Source organism: Orycteropus afer, unplaced genomic scaffold (genome assembly GCF_000298275.1).
Source record: "Orycteropus afer afer isolate SDZICR_OR568_19922 unplaced genomic scaffold, OryAfe1.0 scaffold00364, whole genome shotgun sequence".
Classification (NCBI taxonomy): domain Eukaryota; kingdom Metazoa; phylum Chordata; class Mammalia; order Tubulidentata; family Orycteropodidae; genus Orycteropus; species Orycteropus afer.
This window is the reverse complement of record NW_006921951.1, coordinates 2,310,749-2,332,601: the sequence shown is the minus strand read 5'-3', so window position 1 is coordinate 2,332,601 and position 21,853 is coordinate 2,310,749. Positions and strand designations below refer to the sequence as shown.

The following is a 21,853-nucleotide window of genomic DNA, read 5'->3' as shown; positions in this document are numbered from 1 at the left end:
TTCAAGTCCAAATTCTGTTTTAGGAACTGCAGAAATAAAAGACATTTTTATTTTGTACTTCATTGTACTCAGGCCACCTTTTAGGGCTCTCTGTCTCTTTTTTCCCCTATGGACATTATTGAGCACAATGATAGATCCCTGAAACCAGATGGCATATGAAATATTTCAACAAACAGAGAAATAAGGACAGGAAAATATTTGCGGTCTTTCCAGAAATCTTTCACAACATTCACATTTAATGGTAATTACTAGAAAAGCAGTAAGTTTGAAATTTTAGCTGAGGCATACAATTACCCAAGTTTGACCTATTTATAAATGCCCCTAAGCAAAAAGAATACTAGATATCTGCACCTACTCTTTTTGGTTTCTGACATATGTAAAACCAAAAAAAAAAAAAAAAAAAACAAACCTGTGGTACTTGAGTTGATTTTGACTTAGCAACACTGTAGGACAGAATAGAGTGGCCCTACATGGTTTAGAAGGCTGTAATCTTTAAGGAATCAGGCTGCCACATGTTTCTCCCAAGGAGCAGCTGGTGGGTTCGAATCCCAGTCTTTCAGTTAGCAGATGAGCTCTTAACCACTGTGCCACCACGGCTCCTTGCTGACATATATTGTTATGTGCTGTTGAGTTGTCTCCAACTCTTAGCGACCCCTCCTTGAGTTTCCGAGGTGGTATCTCTATGGAAGTAGATTGCCCAACCTTCCTTACAAGGAGTGGCTGGTGGGTTAGTGAAGTAAAACTATTTGAATAGTAGGTTAGTCATCCAATTATTTAACTAGCCTTTTATCAGGAGGCAATAGCTCTGGTGGTGTAGTGGTTAAAGCATTCAGCTGCTAACCAAAAGGTCAGCAGTTCAAATCCACCAGTCACTCCACGGGAGAAAGATGAGGCACTCCCCTTTCATAAAGATTTACAGCCTTGGAAACCCTATGCGGCAGTTCTACTTTGTCCTGTAAGGTTGCTGTGAGTTGGAACTAACTCAATAGCAGTGGATATGGTTTGGTGGTTTATTAGGAGGCTCACAGCTGGAGTGTCTCAAATGCTACCTACTGTAGATACATACATCATTTCAATAAAGAACTAGGCCTAAAGAACATTGTGAAATGGAGAAGGACAAACAGAGCAGATCCATTTTCAGCGTTTCAGAGTTTAGATGGAGTACAGCTGGGAGATGCTACAAAGCACAGTGGGAATGTAGATATGGAAACTAAGTAATATACGTATTTGTTAACGTTTATCCTGGGGGCATCATCAGAAACCTTTAGAGTTAACGGAGTTTCTGGGTGTTGCAAACAAGTTAACACACTTGACTGCTAACTGCAAGGTTAGAGGTTCGAATCTCTCCAGAGTTATCTTGGAAGAGAAGACTGGCAATATATTTCCAAAATAATCAGCCACTGACCACTCTATGAAGCAGAGTTCTACTCTTACAAACACGGAGTCGCCATGAGTTGAAATCAACTCTACAGCAACTGGTACTTGTAGTGGTATCCTCACAACAGTCTTGATAAACTGAAGAGACAGTATTGTTCTAGCAGGGAACCTCAAGGTCCAGAAGTCAGAAGACATGAATCTGGTAGAGTCCAACACCAAAGTTTCAGGCTCTGATTGTAATTAATTTATAGTTTCCTTTTGAATAGTGAAGCAATTTCCTGGGTGTACTCAACTCTACATGTGATTTATCTAGCCAATTGGTTTCATGAAAATCTACACATTTTATTCAATTAGTTTAATATGTACATAAATCATAAGGCTTTATGTAGCAAGGAATTAGCTATTCACCAAAGAATAGCTAATTCCTTGCTACATATGGAAAAGGTTTTCAAAAGCTACATTGATTCCACTGTTATCCACAAGGTTTGTGCAATCATAACGTTAGTTAAGTAAGGAAACAGTCATTCCTAGGTTGGCTGAGAAAATGAACAGTCTGCTTTTATACATGTAATAGAAACCAACTAAAATAAAGCTCTGGATTTTTAATGTTCTCACCATTAGATAATGTATTAGTTCGAATGGAAAACTTACACACTCACAGAAAAAATAAATCAATGCTAAGAAATTGGCAACTGAATCTGTTTTAGCCTACAGTAGACAGGAGTAAGTTCTCTAGAAGTAAAAGTTTAGATACCAAGGGAAATTCAATAAATATGAATTAGATATTCAATGGTTGAGAACAACAGTTTCAAAATAATCTAAATAAAGGCAATAGGCTTATTGAATAAAAAATCCAAATCAAGGTCTTACTTGGTTTGAAGAGGTTAATAACCACAAAATGTATCATGGTGCTGAAATTTAATTGAAATGGATTAAGGGCTAAATTTTAACAAAAAGAAGTCTCAGTTGTAGTTAAAATGGCTCTACTGGCTTCCAATTACAATCTTAGTCACTGTTCATGAAATAAAAGCAAGTGACCCCCAGAATGATGTTCTTAATCTTCATCCTTATCTCCTTAGGTACAAATCTCTGCCCTACAACTCTCATATATCCCTGATGTCCCTAGATTACTTTCATTATTCTGGGTGGTGCAATGGCTAATGTGCTCAGGTGCTAACTGAAAAGTTAAGAGGTTCAAGTCAATCCAGAAGTACCTTGGAAGAAAGGCCTGGTGAACTACTTATGAAAAATCATCCAGTTCTATTCTATTGTGACACACAAAGGATCACCATGAGCTGGAATCTACTCAATGGCAATTGTTTGTTCATTTTCTCCATGGCCTAGGGGAATTCTTAACTGTTTTTAACCAATATCTCTGCTTCTTCAAACTTTTTCTTTGGAAATGCTTTTGTCTTAATTAAATTCTAGCTTTCCCTAATGATGTGACTAACCTCATCATGTTCTTCCCTGGACACGAAGGGTTCTACATGGTCTTTGTTCCCCAAAGCTACTCTTAGAATACTTTTGCCATCATCGCTCAACATCTGTGTCTCTTTTGAAGTCTTTTTGCTCCACCTGTACTCACTTCTACTCTCTCTTCCTGGTTTGTCATCAACAGCTTCAGTCATTTCCTCGCTTTCCTCAATGCCTTTACTCTTTAGCATTTGGTTTCCTGCCACTACCTCTGGCCACTGTCCATATTAATGTTCCTTCTAACATCTTAACTAAATGGTTCCTTGACTGCTTCCTCTACTTCTGTGACCTTAACTTCCACCTATATTAGCCACTCAAATAGATTAATCTTAAATTCCTTTATCACTTGGAAGGACTTCCTTCTTAAGATTTTGAACTTGCAGAATCTGTTCTTTGAGTATAAAACTATAGTACCTTTTCCATATATTCCTATCTCACATTGCATTTGAGTCATTTTCATTATTGGTGTAACTTTTGTCTTCTTGACATCTTGTATTTTCTTAAACCCTTTCCCCTTTCCTCTTAAGCCTCCATACAGATTAACTTGCTTCCCTTTCTAATCTTCTACTACTTGGATAAGGATCTGTTCTCAAAGATAATTATACAAAGTATTACAGAATTCCCATTGTGTCAGTCTCACCAACTATATGTTTCTTTTGTTTCTACAACCAGAATGCTGATCATGGCTGAAGTTAAGTCACTAAAAATTATTATAAAGACCAATATGAGTTTCACTCCTTAATTTCAAATGGGCTCTCACAGTTGTTGGGAAGTACACACATTCCTTTTTTGGTATTCCTTATCATTTCTCACAGATCTCCTCAGCCAAAAAGCTCTTCTAATTCCATAATTATCACAACTATCCTTTCTGGCAAATGCCTTCAACACATACTTTACTAACAAAAATGATGTTATCTGAATTGGAATCTCAATCTTCTTTCACCACATCTTACTCATTTACCATTGTTTCTGTGCAAAAAGTTTTCATTCTGTATCTGTAGAAGGTTTTTCATGGATTATACAATAAATATTGGTCTTTAAATTATTTGGCTAAATTAACGTAGTCATATCATTTAATATCTATCTGAGCTGTGCAACTGAAAGAATGGGAGTTTTGTTTTGAGGGGATGGTTATTAGAAGAAGTGTATGTTGAGGAGAAAGGTATTTTGGAGTATAGGAAATTTTCTGTGGAGGGCTTTCTAGAATGGATTCTGGAAATCCAGATAGAACCCTGAACTCATTGGCATCTAAGAGAAGAAAGGAGATAAAGAGAGGAGATGAGAGCATTCAATGCCAGAACATTGGATTCCAACTGTGCCTAAAATTGAGTGTTGTTGTTGTTACGTGCTGTCGAGTCAGACCTGACTCATAACGACCCCTCCTTGCATTGCCGAGGCAGTATCACTACGGAAGTAGATTGTCCAACCTTCCTTCTGAGGAGTGGCTAGTGGATGTGAATCGCCAGTCTTCTGGTTAGCAGTCAAGTGCCTTAGGCACTATGCTACCAGTGTTAACCAGTGTTAAAATTGAGTGTGGTCACTGCCATTTAGCAGAAAAGATCTATGAGGAAGAGTAGAATGAGTTGAAGTTGAATGAAGGAAAGAAGTTAGAAGAAACAGAATCTAAACTAATTATCTTTTAAAAATCAATGTTTTATAATTATAAAAGTAATAAACTTCATTGTAGAAAAGTTGGATGAAAAGGAATAGTTAATTAGAAACTATGATGTGCTCAAACCATTTTGGTATATTTAATTTAATGTATAATAAACATTTTGGTTATTTAAAGTGCATTATTTATTTCTTCATAAAGTTGAGATTATCACTTTTCATCCAGGATTTATCACTTAGCACTCTACTGTTCATATTTTGGCAACAAATTCACAGCATTGTCTCTGAATATATTGTTCATTTGTGGCTCCGTTTTCTCTCTGAGCAGGCTTTCTGTCCCTACTCAGCAAGGAATACTCTTTCAACTTACTTTGTAATTACCAAAGGAGCTGTCATACATACTTAAGCAAGTTAAGATGGAAATACTGAAAAAAAAATCTTGCATCACTATGTGTGTTTTCCTATAAAGTACCTAATATGTGAGATTAAAAACAAACAAACAAACAAACTCATTTCCATCTAGTCATTTCCAACTCATAGTGACCCTGCCTTGAGTTTCCAAAGCGGTATCTCTATGGAAATAGATTGCCCAGTCTTCCTTGCAAGGAGTGGCTGGTGGGTTTGAACCACCAGCTTTCTGGTTAGCAGTCAAATGCCTTAGGCATTACGCCACCAGTGCTCCTAATATTTGAGATAAACATGTGGTATTTCTTATGAATGGCTGGGTACCACTTCAAATATATATAGGTTATCTGTAAATATTTCCAGTTATCTAGACACCAAGAAAGAGTCCTAACCAAAAAAATAAGGGCTCATACTTCTTCTGAGAATGTAATTAAAATATTATGTTCACTAAGAAACTAGTAGAGCAAAGAAATATTGTCCTAAAGCTTAAGAATGTGACATTGTATCAGGGCCAATATTTACATGAAAATATCATGAGGAAGAATACATCAAAATGTTATTTCTTAGTTAAACATTTCATACTTCAGGAAGTTCCTTGATTAGACTTTCCATTTCAGGGAGGAGTTGTTTTCAATGCGATCCAACACCAACACTGTTAATGCAAAGTCATCATCACATTGTATTTATGAAGAGTTCATATCTGCACAGTCAAGTACTACATTCCTTATTTACCCACTGCCTTTGAGTGGGATTTGATTCATAGCGGCCCCTCCTTGGGCTTCCGAGGCAGTATCACTACAGAAGTAGATTGCCCAACCTTCCTTTCAAGGAGTGGCTGGTGGGTTTGAACTGCCAGCCTTCTGGTTAGCAGTCAAATACCTTAGGCACTATGCCACCTGAGCTCTTATTCCTTATTTATCACCTTCCAATATGTTTGGTGAGTGAATGAGAGACACAAAGAGAGAGAGATAGAGAGAGAAAGACAGAGAGAGAGAAAAAAGAGAGAAAGAGAGCGAGAGACTGTATGTATATACGCAATTTTACAATAATAAATTGGCAAAGCTACTTTCTGTCCTATTTCCTTTTCTTTTGCTCTAATATTACTTTGAAGGTCCCTCTGGTTCCATACTTTGTACTTTCTCTATTAATAAATTGTTTATTATTTAACCAGATTTAGCAGATACTGAAAAATCACTTAACCAGAAATAGAAGCTGGTGCCTATTAAAGGTTTGTAATCAAAAGCAGAATGGTTTATCATCCAACATTAAATTTAGAAGATAAGACATCTGAGTTGCACTGGATCTAATTTAGAGATTGGCTGTTTTTCAACATTTTGTAAAATGTTTAAAGACGTGCAGAGTTTTGTTGTGAGTGTATATATGTGTATTCTTTTCAATATGATCTTAGAGACTACCAGATTACACTGTTGTTAGGTGCAATCAAGTTGGTTCAACTCATAGCGACCCTGTGTACAACAGAATGAAACACTGTTTGGCCCTGTGCCATCCTCACAATTGTTGCTATGTTACAGCCTATTGTTGCAGCCACTGTGTCAATCAATCTTGTTGCAGTTCTTTTTCTTTTTCATTGACCCTCTACTTTATCAATCATGATGTCCATCTCCAGGGACTGGAACTGCCTGATAACATGGCCAAAGAATGTGAGAGGAAGTCTTGACATCCTCACTTCTAAGGAGCATTCTAGCTGCACTTCTTCCAAGACAGATTTGTTCTTCTGGCAGTCCACGATATATTTAATATTCTTCGTAAATACCATTATTCAAAGTCAACAATTCTTCTTCAGTCTTCCTTATTCATTATTCAGCTTTCATATGCATATGAGTGGTTGAAAATACTGTACCTTGGGTTAGAGGCACCCTCATCTTCAAAGGGGTATCTTTGCTTTTTGTAATGCTCTTGTCCTTTCATCTTTGTGTCTTTGCTACCAGAATTTGCAAATGATCTATTAATAGTTAGTGAATGAAAAGCATGCTCAATTTTTAAATACATTTGTGTGTAATTAAGGAGCCTTGGTGGCACAATGTTGAGTGCTCAGCTGCTACCCTAAAGGTTGTCAGTTCAAACCTACCCAGTAACTCCAGGGGAGAAAGACCTGGCAATCTGCTTCCGTAAAGATAAGAGCCTAGCATACCCTACAGGGCAGTTCTATTCTGTCACAGGGGGTTGGTATGAGTCAAGAGTGACTTGACAACACCTAACAACAACATGTACATTTAAGTACCTTCCCAAAATTGCTCAGTGATTGCATCTCTTTGACTTTTGGTTACTTATTTTGCTCCACGCTATTGCTTATCTTCTCTCTGTCTTGTGTGTTTTTGAAAAGCTATCACATAAGGCTTATTCTAGAATAGAATCTAGAATGGAATCTGTTCTAATGGCAAACAGTCATATAGTGAGGTCTTGAACCTTAACTACTAAGATTAAAGGATGGCAAAAAAGCTTCTAAGTTATACTGACAAAGCCACACATCAGAGTTTCAGCAGCAGTCCAACACAAACAGGACAGGAAGGGAGTAACACAGAAGCTCTCAGCCCTTCATCAAAAGTCTGGCATCTGATGGAGGTGTTAACATCTCAAATACACACACCTTGAAATAGTCTTTTGATTGTGTTCTGGACAGCTGACACTGCAAGTATGCACTAGGGAGCGAAAATGTCCTCCTAATGCTTCCAAATGTCTCATTTTCTCCATGAGTTTTTTAAAGTCAGATGTTAATCAAATGACAACACAGGAGAAATAAGGATGCAGTTGAAAGCGTTCCCAAATTAAGTAACTTGGACAAATTTTTCTAATTTAATTCTATTTCATGTGATTCTTATTTAGTTCTTCATATTCATTTAGTTTATAAGATAAATGATGTCATTTGGAAAAGTATTGTACAGCTGAAACACTCCAGAATTGGGGGAGTTTGCAAACAGAAGTTTTATGGTTTATAAATACATCCAGAACACTCCTCAGAAGTGAGCATGGTGACACTTCTGCTTGCTTATTTGGACACGTCATCAGGAAAGAGCAATCTCTGGGAAAGAATATCATGTTTGGTAAAACAGAGGGCTGATGAAGATGAGGGAAAATCTTCAATGAGATGGATTGACTGACACAGCACCTAAAACGGTGAACTCAAAAGAACCAAGGATCATGAAGATGGCACAGGTCTGGGCAATCCTTTGTTCTGCTCCATGTAAGGTGCTCTGAGTCAGAGCCAACTTGACAGCAACTAACAACAAAATGGTGTATCTAGGTTAATGTTAAGCTAGAACACATAGGGTTGCTGTAAGCATGGGAGATCTTTCCCCTTCTATCTTTGGCTTGGACTTGCTTCATTTATTAAAAATATATATATTTATTTGCAGCAGTGAAAAGGACACACAAGGTTCCTACTCTCGAGGAGCTTACATTAGAGTGGGAGAAAAGTAATACACAAACCAGTGTGCAAGTAAATAAGAAATGATCAGAAATAATTCTGTGCTATGTAATAATTAAAAGAGGATGTTTTGATGAAGAATGACTGGGAGGCTGCTTTAGATTGGGTGGTGAGGGAAGGTGGTGACATTAAGCTGAGATCTTAAGGACAAGAAGGAGCCAGTCATGGGAAGAAGAGCATTCCAGGGAGTACAACATTCCAGGCAAGGGAACAACTTGTACTTAAATTTGTGACTAGGAGTGTGGGGGGACCCATAAAGAACTTCCAAATGTAAAATGCTTGGGACAGTCAAGTCACTGATAAGAGAGTGATTCAGGCTTTCTGTTTCCTTCTCTTCTGTCCTAAATACATTGCTCTCATTCCCACACAAGCAGTAAGAAGACATTTCACTCATCCTTTATATTGGTCATTATTGCTTATTATTATGAAAAATGTAGCTTCACTTTTTCAGACCAGAACTGCGTCTGAAAAGACACATAAAATCCACAGTACCTTACTATGAATGAATTTGTCTCTTGAGAAAAGGTTTGCAGGACAATTGGGCAAGAGTGGCGAAATGGAACTACTTTGAAAAGGCACTTCGAAATCATTTTACCTTTTTAAGATAGAAAAGAATGATCTTATATTTGCTTTAGGCACCAGAAAAAGAGAAACTAGTAAGAACAGGAACAAATAGAGTTAAATCCATGCCTAGCTTAGCTGTTTCTCTAGCATGTGATTTTTTTTCAACATTTCATTATTCTTTTCCCACTCAAAAACATGGCCTTTTATGGCAGTGTATTTATATTTAGTACCAAAGGGACAGATGAGCCTAATCTTATCTGCTGACCTGTCCCACTTCTGCATACAAGAACTGTCCATTGTTTCACCCTTCAGTAATCTCCCTTTTGATTTCTTATCTTTCTTCTTCTTCCACAGATTTACATTTTATCTGCCTGCCACAAGATAGAGAAAGAATATAAGAGGAAGAAATAAATGGGGTGTGAAAGGAGTATGTTGTTATTTCTATATTGTTCGGTCTAATTTACGGGGTGAGCACAGGGGAGAAACAAGCTTTTCTATATGCTTTGCAAATCCCTACTCAATCTGGCATTCACAAGTTTCCCTTGAGGGTTTATTTCTGGGGATTCCACTCATATCCATGCATTTGAAGAACTGTATTCTGGTACAAATAAAGAGGAGCAGAGATTTTTTATCCTATTAACATATTAAGCCGTACATTTATTTTAGATCTTCAGGCATCATTTGTAAAGAGAAGGCAGCAACAGATTTATTTCATGCACTCAGAACAAGGAAAAGAATAAAACAAACAGCTAATAAATGAGTTATACTTATTTCTTCCTCCTTTCCCCTTGACCAAAAAAAATACGATTTAGCCAATATTACTTCTTTGCTACGTACTGTCATAGACTATGAGTGTCAAATACATTAACAGCTTTAATTTCTTGTGGAGTGTCTGACTGCAGTTTGTGGTGCCACCACAAGTGGTAAGGTATTCCACAAATTCAGTTTGCAGGGCTTCTAGCATTTACCAAATGGCCTACATTTCATTGTGTTAGGAATTTACTGAAGGAGCTCTGGTAGTAAAATGCTTACGTGCAAGGCACCTAACAGAAAGATTAGTGGTTTGAAAGCCAAGAAACCCTATGAGGTAATTCTATCCTGTCACATGGGGCACCCATGAGTTGGAATCAACTCAACAGCACCCAATAACAACAATAGCCATTCCATGAGGGAGAGTGCAAGAGCGAAAATGATGATGACAAAGGGAGGTGAAGAAACTGAAATTGACACCTCCATGACATTGAGAGCCAGGAAATAGCTCCGTGACAGGTCCAATCCATTCAGTTGTAGGTCTGGGTTGGTTACAATCTAGCAATCTAGTGGTTAGGATCCTGCTGGATAATAGAGGATAGGGGTTGAGCCTTGTTAGAGAAAACAGTTTATAACATTTCTGTCTTTTCTTCCCAAGATCACTATTGAAGCTATTTGAGAGAAAATGCAATGAGATTTTCTTTGGAAAATGACATTTTTCAGAAATCTGATGGACCAAGCACCATTTTGAGGTTACTTTATGGAGTAAATATTTGATTTCATACTATTTGTTCTCCTCTGTTTCCTATTAGTTTGATTACAAAATGATGTATGAAATGCCACAATGCTCTCTTTTAAAAAAGGGAATAAAATCATAAGCTGATGTAAAAAGATTAAACCTCATTTTTCACTGCAAGCCAAGAGGCAAACATAAAATCTCATTGAATTTTTCCAAATGTATGAAAAGAAATAAACAGATGTGTATAAGGATTTTACTTGACAGTTACCTGTAGTCATTAATTATCAGTAACTTAGATGCCACTAAATTATTTACAGATGTCATTCAATAGCATTTCTTTATCAATGGATAAAACCTTTAAAACAATGAGCAAACCTTTTCAGAAAAGGCTGTGATAATAGAAAAGGATGGAAGAGATCCCACACCAAACCTTTAGCCCTGATTACCTCAAGACAGTGGGTTAAAGGAAGTTGTTGTTATTTGCCATCGAGTCGGTCCCGACTCATAACGACCCCTCCTTGGGTTTCCGAGGTGGTATCACTACGGAAGTAGATCGCCCAACCTTCCTTCCGAGGAGTGGCTGGTGGGTTTGAACCGCCAGCCTTCCGGTTAGCAGTTAAGTGCCTTAGCCACTACGCTACCAGAGAGGTTAAAGGAAGGGGAGGAAAAAAGTATTAACCTTTTCCTAAATTTCTTCTGCATTGTTTGCATTGTCATATCACATATGTATTTATTTTGCACATAAAAAAGAAGGCAATCAAATATTAGTAACCACAAGAAAAATTAAAAAATAATTAATACATGTTATAAAGTAGTATCATATATTACTTCATATCTAGTAAAAGGTAGGTATTTATACAATATTAAATTCTTTAATTGATGCTGTAAAGGTAACTATTTGGGAAAAAAAGAAAGTGTTAAGAGCTGCTACAGGCAAATGTTATTTCTAAGCTGCCTTTCTTAAAGTTTTCTCATGAAGGGGACTAACCCCTTTATATAGAGCTTAAACACTAAAGTTCATTTCTTCCTGCATCTTATTTTACATTAAAAATCTGACTTATAAGCAAATCATGATGTCACTCTTCAAACCTATGCTAAACCATAATCAAATACTTCCCAGGACTGAGACACTAGGCTTGAGGACTAGTGATCATAGTCTTAAGGGACATCTAGGTCCACTGGCATAAGATAGTCCTCAAAGACAATGTTCTACATCCTACTTTGGTAAGTAGCAACTAGGGTCTTAAAAGGTTGCGAGCAGCCATCTAAATTAAATTACAACTATGGGTCTCTTTCCATTTGGAACAAGGAAGAGGGAAGAAAGCGAAAGACTCAAGAAAGCAATTAGTCCAAAGGACTAATGGGCCTCATGAACCACAATGTATGCTACTCTGAGACCAGATGAAGTAGATGGTGCCCGGCTATCACAGCTAATGGCTCTGACCAGGATCACAGTAGAAGGTGAGAGAGTGGGAGAGAAAGGTAGAATAAAATTTAAATTCATTAAAAAAAAAAAGAACATGCTTACTGGTCTGATAGAAACTGGTGGAACCCCTGAGCCCATGGCCTTAAGATATCCTTTTATTGTAGAACTGAAGTCACTCTTGGAGATCACCTTTTAGTCACATAAAAGACAGGCCTACAAAGTGAACAATAACACCCCGGAGGAACATGTTCCTCAGGGCAATCAACTATATGAGAACAACAGGGCAGCATTTGCCCAAAAGCAAAGTTAAGAAGACAGGAAGGGGCAGGAAAATTGGGCAAACAGAAACGAGGAACTCAAGGTAGAAATGGGGAGAATGCTGACACATTGTGGGGATTGCAACCAATGTCACAGAACACTCTGTGTATAAATTGCTGAATGGGAAACCAATTTCTTTGTAAACTTTCATTTAAACAAAACAAAAATAACAACAACAACAAGCCACTGGCAGCGAGGGCCATTCTGGGTTATAATATATCCAAGAACCATAACAACCAGGAACAATGTGTGACCCTTGTAGGAATCTAGATTCAGACAAGCCAACTGACAAAAGACAATAGGAAGAACTGGAACATGAACTTGGAGTTAGGTAATACAGAGGAATTATTGTTAACTTTATATAAGTGTGATACTGTAAGAAAGGTTGCATATTTTTTGGAGATATACTGAAGTGTATGGGAGGGTATGACATGATGTCTGGGGTTTGTTTTAAAATTCTTCAGCAAAAGAAATAGTCTAGACAAGGCAAATGTTGTAAAGTCTTAATAATGCTAGAATCTGTATTATGGTTATACAAAGGTTCATAATGCATCATTCTCTACTTTTGTTTTAAATTGTTCAATATAGAAAATGTTTAAATGGTTATCAAGATGATGTGACAACATGACAAAAGGTTAATTATAAAATATTAAATGCAAGAACCTACATCCAAAACCCAAAACAACAAAACCACCATCCTGTGCTTGAGCACTCTTAATACTGACAAAATTATTTTGTCTGTCTTTTACAGACATGTCACACACGCGCACACGCGCGCACACACACACACACCCCACCCCACCATATACCCTAACATCACTGTAAAGCAGAGTTAAAGGCTGAAGAGCTGTTGAAACTCCTGAGATAAGAAGAGTTGTAAATGCCTGTTAACAGCTTCTAATGTTTGCTCTCCTGTGATTCATACCCAATTTATGACAGCCCTTATGGTAGATACATTTCACTTAATCAAGTCCTAGTCATTAAACACACTTCCCCTTTCTTCCCCAGGAGAGCAGGTCCCTTGTTTCACTAAAGGCACTGCAAATACATATTCAAAATGCAAAGATGAAAGAAGTCAGCAGGGATAACTAATTTTATGGGCTAGTGCTACAAGAGTGTAAATCTCTTTAAAAGCTGCCACTTCAAGCTCATTTTACCTGTGCAGTCTCTCAATGGAGCTCAAACACAGGTATTAAACATCCAGCCACCATCTTTCACACTACTATACACAACACAAAAGCCCTACTGTCAGAGAGAAGAGTTGGGCATGGAATACAAAATTAAATGCTGGGTAGTAATAGATAAACATTTTTATACTGCAACATAAGATTGGTCAGAAATTGATTGTTGTAAATTGTCCACCCAGCTGTTAGGGAAGTTAATAGGCTAGCCTAATAATGCTCATGAAGTCACTACGGAAATGTTAACATGATGTACAAATGTAAGATATTCCTCAATTTGAATATCCTAAAAATCCTAACATTTCTAGCAAATTAGCTGATAACAGAGAGAAGAGATTAAGCTTTTCAGTACTAGGGAAAGAAAGAATAACTCCTATCCTAAAGAAATCCTTCCCACCTAAATCAAAAACATCAGACATCAAAGGAAAATATCAAGGGCTTTCCTAGATCCTGGAGAATTCATTGCCATGGAAATGTGACCTTGGAGAGTATATATACATTCTATATGACTCTAAGATTTCCACTGACCTCCAGCAGGGCAGTAATTCAAGGTCTGTTATGCTGTGATAGGGCCTTTTGAGTTAATTTATTCCTGCTTGTCTCTGACATTGTAATGGCTCCATTCATAACAACTCTGCTGTGTAGCGCCAATAGAAACAGCTCATGCAAGGTTGATCGTCCAAGAAAATAATGGAAATCAAATGTGAAGGTGGTATTCATGGAAATATGCAGCTCATGGAATTCCAAAGCCAAGTAGGTTCTCTTGTGAAGGGAGCTCTTCTCAACAAGCCTGGTTACCTCCAGTTTCATTCTTTCTCCCCAGGTTCTGCACACAGAATTTCCATCCCATTTTTAGTCTTCCCATGCTTATCTGTATCAGATTGCCACCCTGATACTACATTTTAAAACCATTAGAAATGCCCTAGGCTCAAAAATGGGTCCTTTTCCCAGCAGCTCTGGTGAATGACTACATCCTTGTTACACAGGCATAACTCAAAGATATTGCAAATTTAGTTCCAGACTACTGCAATAAAGTGAGTATCGCAATAAAGTGAGTCACACAAATTTTTTGGTTTCCCAGTGCATATAAAAGTTATGTTTACACTGTACTGTAGTCTATTAAGTGTGTAATAGCATTATGAAAACATTTGAAATATTGTGAGAATTACCAAAATGTAACACAGAGATACAAAGTGAGCACATGCCGTTGGACAAAATGGGGCCAACAGACTTGCTTGATGCAGGGTTGCCACAAACCTTCGATATGTAAAAAATGCAATTATCTGTAAAGCACATCAAAGCAAAGTGCAATAAAGCAAAGTATGCCTGAACATTGCAATATCACACCGCTCACAGATTTTTCCACAGACATAGCTGGTTATAGCTTTTAGCAAAGGGCAAATTCGACTAAGCTTCTCATTTGCCGCCTTTATTTTTTAGATATTTCTTATATTTTTGAAGAACCCCTCTGGTAGCATGATCACAGCAGCCAAGAAAAACTGCATACAGTAGGGGCAACTTGTCACATAGTGGAGTCCAGGCAAAATGTTCTCCTCAACCAGAGAGGAAATTTAGTAGAGGTATGGAAAGTATTATGAAACCATGCAAAAATACTCACAGTTTGGGTTTGGCAAGCAGAGGTGGTGGCTCCTTAGTGGGTGAATGTAGGACAGCTGGTGTTGGAAGAGATTTATTACTGTTAGTTTTGCCGTTAATCAGTCCATTTACTCCATGGCTGGGATGGACTCCGTTAGTTTCTCTCTCAGCAGAATTGAATTTCATTTGAAAGGCTGCCTTGCTAAGTGCCAACTCAGGGCTGTTCACCTGCTGGATCTCAGATGGTTTCTTTGCAGTCAACTCAAAGGAACTTGTCTCCAAGATTGGAGGAGGAGGTGGAAAGTGTTGGAAGTGATCACTGTTGGAGTCTCCCATTGAATCATAGCTACAGTTTTCACTGTTGGCTAAGTAAGGGAAAGGGAGGAAAAAATAATAAGATGCTACTAGTTCAACAAGTTATTTTCACACGTAATAGAAGCTTCTGAAAATCCCTCACACCCTGTCAAGTAGCCGAAGAAGAGGTGGCTGCAATGCTCTCATTTGATGCAGAAGTAAAGCCAGCTGGGAGGTTTGGTTCTTCTAAACTTGTTTTGAGTGACTGCTATCTGTTTCATTTCCTGATTATGCACACATTCAGAGAAACCAGTTTCTGATTTATTGACAAACTTCCGACAAGAGCTAAAGATAGAATTTGGTAAAACAAAGGATAACACATGAATTATCAATGAATAATGCTTGGTCCACTCACATTTTAGTCCAAGGATCCAAGTGAACACTTTATTCTACCTGTGCCTTACTGATCTTGGCTCAAGCTATAAAGGTTTTATGTGGCAGGCAACTGGGTATTCATTCTATTTTAAAGTTAAAGCTAAGGAAGGACAAATCTCTGAATCTAAGTGGACTGTCTCATGATTTCAAAGAAGAGTTTCTTTCTATGTCAGATGATTGCCACCACTGTAACTCAGTGCAAAAGAGATTTCACTTGTTACTTCAGGAGACTGAAACCCTCTTGAGATCATATCTTCTTTGTATTCCTCATCTTGCCCAGGGCCCAGTAGAGCTCCTGGCACAAAGTCAAAAATGCTTATTGAGGAAAATGGAAAGCTCCAAAATATTTATTATGTTTGGCCAGTAGCTGAGTTACCCTAGATGTGATAGAGGAAATGAGAAATACTGCACACCAGTTTTGCCACAGAGACTCGTGGAGTACAGGATTTGGGCCATATTATTTGAGCTGTGCACAACTCCTACTGCCATTTGATGGGACAGTCCAAGCCAACTCAAAACCACAATGTTGTGGTCTTTCCCATTCTGTACCTCCAATCATGACACTGGGATTTCCTTTGAACACTCCAAGTACTCATGTACTATTGTTCCCCCATTAAAATGAACCTCACATTTCTTTATTAATTGAAAAACAGAGCAAAAGATAACCCAAACCCATTGCTGTCAAGTCAATTCCAACTCACAGAGACCCAACAGGACAGAGTAGAACTGCTCCATAGTGTTTCCAAGGCTGCAATCCCTCAGGGAGCAGACTGCCACATCTTTCTCCCCTGGAGTAGCTGGTGGGTTTAAACCATGGACCTATCCATTAGGAGCCCAGTGCTTAACAACTATGCCACCTGGGCTTCTTCCGAAAAATATTTATAATTTCAACTTTAAAAATCCCTAAACCAGTTGTGGTTGTGCCTCTGCTGCCACCTAGCATCAAGTTCTCTTTCTTCTAAGGAATCTAAGTGCAATTTGAATTCACTCTCTGAGTTCGTCTCATAAAACTAGTGCCACATTTATCATTCTCTATTATGTGACGTGGGAACTCTGGTGGTGTAGTGCCTAAGGCATTTGACTGCTAACCGGAAGGCTGGCGGTTCAAACCCACCAGCCACTCCTCAGAAGGAAAGTTGGGCAATTTATTTCCATAGTGATATCACCTTGGAAACCCAAGGAGGGGTTGTAGGGAGCTCTGGTGGCCTAGTGACTAAGGCATTTGACTTCTAACCAAAAGGCTGGTGGTTCATATCTTGCTGGGTCAGAGAAACATTTTCAAAATCACTTTAATGTGAATAACAGAGATAAAACCATTAAAGTAAATGAAAGTAATAGAACAGAATAGTCAAGCACAGTTTAAAAAATAATGATAAATGTAAATGCTGTTTTATGTTGCCTGCCTTTAGTGGTAAATTTCTGAGCTTAAAAGTATGCAAGTATTTTTAAACATTGGCTTTAATAGTATGATTTATTTATTTATTTCATATCAGAATTATATTCAATTATCAATGAAACATGGTTTAGAGGCTCATGCAGCTTCTCCAAATTACAGTAGGTTTATCTTAAATTACTTTGTCAGAAGCTGCAATAGTGGATTAAACAGTGATTCATTTGTACAAGCATTTCCTAGTCTTAGGATTTGGTATTCCCGTCAAAATACCAGGACCTTTGATTCAGAGGTGGTCTTCTTTGTGAGCATGATTCTGTGTTAACATGAGGATGTTAGAAAATAGCTCCCTTGTTTCCATGACCAAGATTGCGTGATTTTAAAAACGTCCCCATGTGTGTTCCTTTGCTACATTATCCTAATCCTTTTCTGTTTTCCACCTCCACTCTTCTTCACTTCATCCTCTTCTCTTGAAATCTTTTGTTTCATGATAAACATAAATTGTTAGGATAAGTCCTGGAGTAGCAGCAAGCCTTGTTAAAGGCTGAGCATACCTTTTAGGACAGCTCCTTTCTGCTGTGGCAAACCATATTAGCGCAGGGGAACAAACCTTAGTCATTTTTACTCCTCACATACCTGAGGTGACAACCAACTGGGCAGTGCTTGTTACTGATCCATAATCATTTCTTGCAGTGCATGTAAAGATCCCTGCATCTTCAGGGAACGTCTCAGCAATAACTAGGGTACATATCTCTTCTGGAAGGGAAGAGAAAAGAATAATTCATCAGAGTAAAACTGCAAAGTCACTTTGAAGAAAGTCAGACCTTCTTTCTTTCTAAAATGGACAAATTAGGTAATGACTATTATAGAATTGCTTTATAATAGAATATTTTAACATTTAATTTAGCAGTTCAGCCTAGTGTAAAGAGCTGTGGGGTCAGACTCATTCTTTGAGATTTTTAGACAAGCTGAGCCTCAGTTTGTCCATCTATGAAATGGGGATACTATCTAACTAAAGGAATAATGTGAAGATGAAATGAGATGTTTGTAAAATGTGTAGCTGAGCACCTGGCATGTGGAAGAAGCTCAGCTGATCCTGGCTCCATTCTTCTCTGGTTTAATTTAGTTGATTATATGTGCAAGTTCTTTCCACTACTATGGTGTTGCTTTTTACTTCTGCTCAGCTAAAAACCAGTTAGTGGGAAAAATAAAGCTTCTATCACATGTTGTCAGTGGGAAGAGAGAAAAAGAACCAACAATCTGTAAATGTCTGACTTGCAGACATTCTGGAAAACACTATCAAACGGTTTTGTGCATAGTGGGTTCTATGGCAGTACTGTATAGTGTGAAAAGCATAGGCTCTACAACCAACACTCAGGACTTAAAGAGCCTTAGTCCTGCCATAGATTGGCTTTGTTACCTTGGTCAACCTCCCTGAACTTCAATGTTCTTAACTGTAAAATGGGGGAAATAATTTTGCCAAAATTATTGTGAGGGACAATGATGAAGATGATTATAACAATAGCTAATAGTTGTATCTCCCTTACCATGCACTAGGTATGATTCTAAGCACTTTAAATAGACTGATTTACATTTAGTCCTCATATTAACCTTATAAGTAAACTTAAATATGCAAGTTTATTATTATTACCCCCTTTTTATAGTTGGGAAACTGAAGCACAGTAAAGTTAACTGAATTGCCTAAGGTCATGCAGCTAATAAGTGGTAAAATCAAGATTCAGACCAAGTCATGGTCTGCCATATTATACTTAGGACAGTGCCCAACATGCAGTAAATGCTATATATTCAGTAAATGTTAGCTGTGATCATTATACAGAAGCTCTGTGTAGAGTCTACTATTTTTAGGTTGCATAATGATCTATATGGTACCAGTAAAATACAGGTGATTACATAGGCAAATGATAAAAGTGATATAATCCTGATTCTTACAGAAACTCTACTGGATATTCAGGAGCTCTGGTAGCATAGTGCCTAAGGCATTTGACTGCTAACAAGAAGGCTGGCAGTTCAAACCCACCAGCCACTCCTCGGAAGAAAGGTTAGGCAATCTACTTCCATAGTGATACTGCCACAGAAACCCAAGGAGCGGTCGCTATGAGATGGGTCCGACTCGACGGCACATAACAACAACAACGGCACTGGATATTCATATATTATGTGAGCAGTGTAAGGCTTTATATTGTAGCTTTTTTGTTTGCCAAAATGGCCACAATTATTCCCCTCTCTGCATCTTGGTAATATGACTTTACAACTCCTTCCATCAAGTAGTGGAATCTATTTCCACACCCCTTGAATCTAAGCCTGCCTTGAGGAGGCTTGCTTTAATTTAGAATGGAATGGAAGTGATGAAGTACTAGCTCTGAACCTAGGCCTCACAAGGTCTTGCCCCTTTTGCTCATCTCTGGGAAACCTGATGAGTCTCTTTCTGAACAGGGCTGCAAGAGCCTGAAGGGAGATGAAACCACACAGAGCAGAGATAAGTCATTCCAGCAGAGGCTGTCCTAGACTAGCAAGTTCCCAGCCAACCTGGACATAGCTGAGGTCAGCCAAACACGGCACAAGAACTGCCCAGCTGAGACTCAGCCAAAAAACTGGCCCACAGAATTATAAACTAAATAAATTACTGATGGTTTAAACCACTATATTTTGAAGTGCCGTGCAATGCAGAAATAGCTAACTGATATAATTTGATAAAATAAAATGCTTCTCTTCTAATTTCTTTGTCTGTCACCCTTCTAAAGGCAAAATTTATAGAGTTGTAGAATAACGAATCTCCCCTCAATTCAACCACCAATAATGAAAAACAACAAACTCATCTCAAAACATATTATATGTTTTAAACACTGACAGGAAAATGTCCTAACTCTGTAAAAGTGCTACCTTCAAATTCAAACATGTTTTTTTTCTTTTATTTTTTTTATTAGATTTTTAAGGAAGACTTTCAAAAAGATCCAGTTTTAATTTGTTCTTTAAAAATAAAAATAATAAATACAAAAGTAAACAACTAAAATACAAAATAAAAACTAAAATCTCTTCAATAGGTACTTCTGGTAAGATGGCAGAATAGGGAGAAAGACTGCACAGACCCTCTTCAATAAAGAAAAGGGCCACCAATTAACACAGACACAGAAGATAATCCTGGATCCCTGAGCCTTGAAGGGAAGGATACAGAAGTGGACTAAACCCTAACTAGCAGAAGAATTTGCATGAAAATACCAAAAAAGGAGAATACAGAGCTGCAGTCTGGCAGCAATCCTGAGCAAGCCTGACTGCATGGCACAGACATCTTGGAGAGTGCTGAGTGGTGGTAGGACCTAAGAATTAACCTAAAAATCAACCCTGCTAGCCAGGGACTGCACGGAGGACTGCTCTGGGGGCTGGGGAATAAAACACAAAGCACCAGCGAAGAGAAAGGTGGGCTGAGCTGTGGACTTTTGCCTGTCCAGAGGACGCTGCCATTTTGAATGTTTACAAGCAGCTTGACCATTTTGGATACTTAAAGAGACAGGGCTCTCCGAGATGCCAGGGGCTTAAGAACAGGTTCTGCTTGCCAGTAACCCCAAGGACACTCCAGACCTGGACGACTGAAAAGATGGGACATTTCCCAAGTTACTCTTATACCCCACACCCCTTGGTGAATGGAGGTGTGGCGATCCCCCACTCCCACCCACCTTCCAGGCCCACAGGAACTGCATCCCAGTCTGTGTGCTCAGACAGAGCCTGGGTGCTCTGCCTTTTCCTCCCCTGATTTTTTTCTTTTTCTTTTTCTCTTTCTTTTTTCTGATTTTTAGTTTGCTTATTTTTGTCTGTTTTAAAACTACTATTATTAATAATACATTTGTCCTTTTTACTATTATTCTTTATTCTTCCCCTCCCAGTCCTAGTTTTCAGCTCTTTTTCTTTTCCCTGTTCATGGCTGCAAATTTTTAATTTTTATTTTTTTCTCCTGGTTAAGCCTGTTTGTCGGTTTTCTTTTTGCATTTTTCCCATTTTTTTCTTCATTATTCTCCTCCTCTACGTTTTTTCTCTTATTGACCTATATGCAGATAGTGCAAGTTTTCTTGTTTTTTATTTCTTCTTTTTCCCTTTTTTCTTTTTTGGTTACTGTACCTGTGTGATTACATGGTGTATTTTTGGCCATGTGCTTTTAGTTTTCTGATGGTTATTCAGTTGTAATCTTTGTCTAATTGAGTGGGAGACAGAAACAGTCCCCATAAGACACAACTACACCCACACCTCCTGCATCTTCACTTACTGAGGGAGAGCCACCACCTCCTTCTCTACCAATGGGCCAATGATAAAGAAACCACCAAGAAGAGCCTGAATCACCCTTGGCTGCTCTTAACAAACAGTTAACAGAGATATAAATACAACAATGCCATGATGCCTTGGAGACAACAGACCATCACAGTCCACACAAAGAAGCAAGATAAAGAGGTAGAAACAAGGGAACAGGGTACAGATCCAGAACACAGCCCTGAGGAAGAAGCAGCATTGGATCTCTCTGATAAGGAATTCAAAAGAATGAAATTTAGGTATCTTCAAAGGATTGAGAGACAGACCAAAGAAAACACAGACAAAACGCTAGAAGAATTTTGGAAGAAAACACAAGAACAAAATGACAAAATAAATGAAAAATTAGAAATGATTCTAAATCTACAAATAGAAATCCAGAAGATTAATACTAAATTGTCAGAAATAGCTAACACATTGGAAGGGCAAAGGAGCAGAATTGATGCAATGGAAGACAGAATTAATGAGATTGAAGACAAATACCTGAATACTTCTTTGGAAAGGGATCAATCAGAAAAAAAATAAAATAAAAATG

General features: G+C 38.0%; 1 protein-coding gene across 1 annotated transcript in view; it reads right to left on the bottom strand.

Annotated features, from left to right (window-relative positions):
- PALLD (palladin, cytoskeletal associated protein) overlaps nt 1-21,853 on the bottom strand; it is a 578,399-nt gene that overhangs the window by 285,884 nt on the left and 270,662 nt on the right. Inside the window, exons 8-9 of the mRNA XM_007952894.2 lie at nt 17,641-17,760; nt 14,908-15,250 (exon numbers count right to left, since the gene is read on the bottom strand). Coding sequence (XP_007951085.1) covers nt 14,908-15,250; nt 17,641-17,760 — 463 coding nt within the window. The remainder of the gene's footprint in view (nt 1-14,907; nt 15,251-17,640; nt 17,761-21,853) is intronic.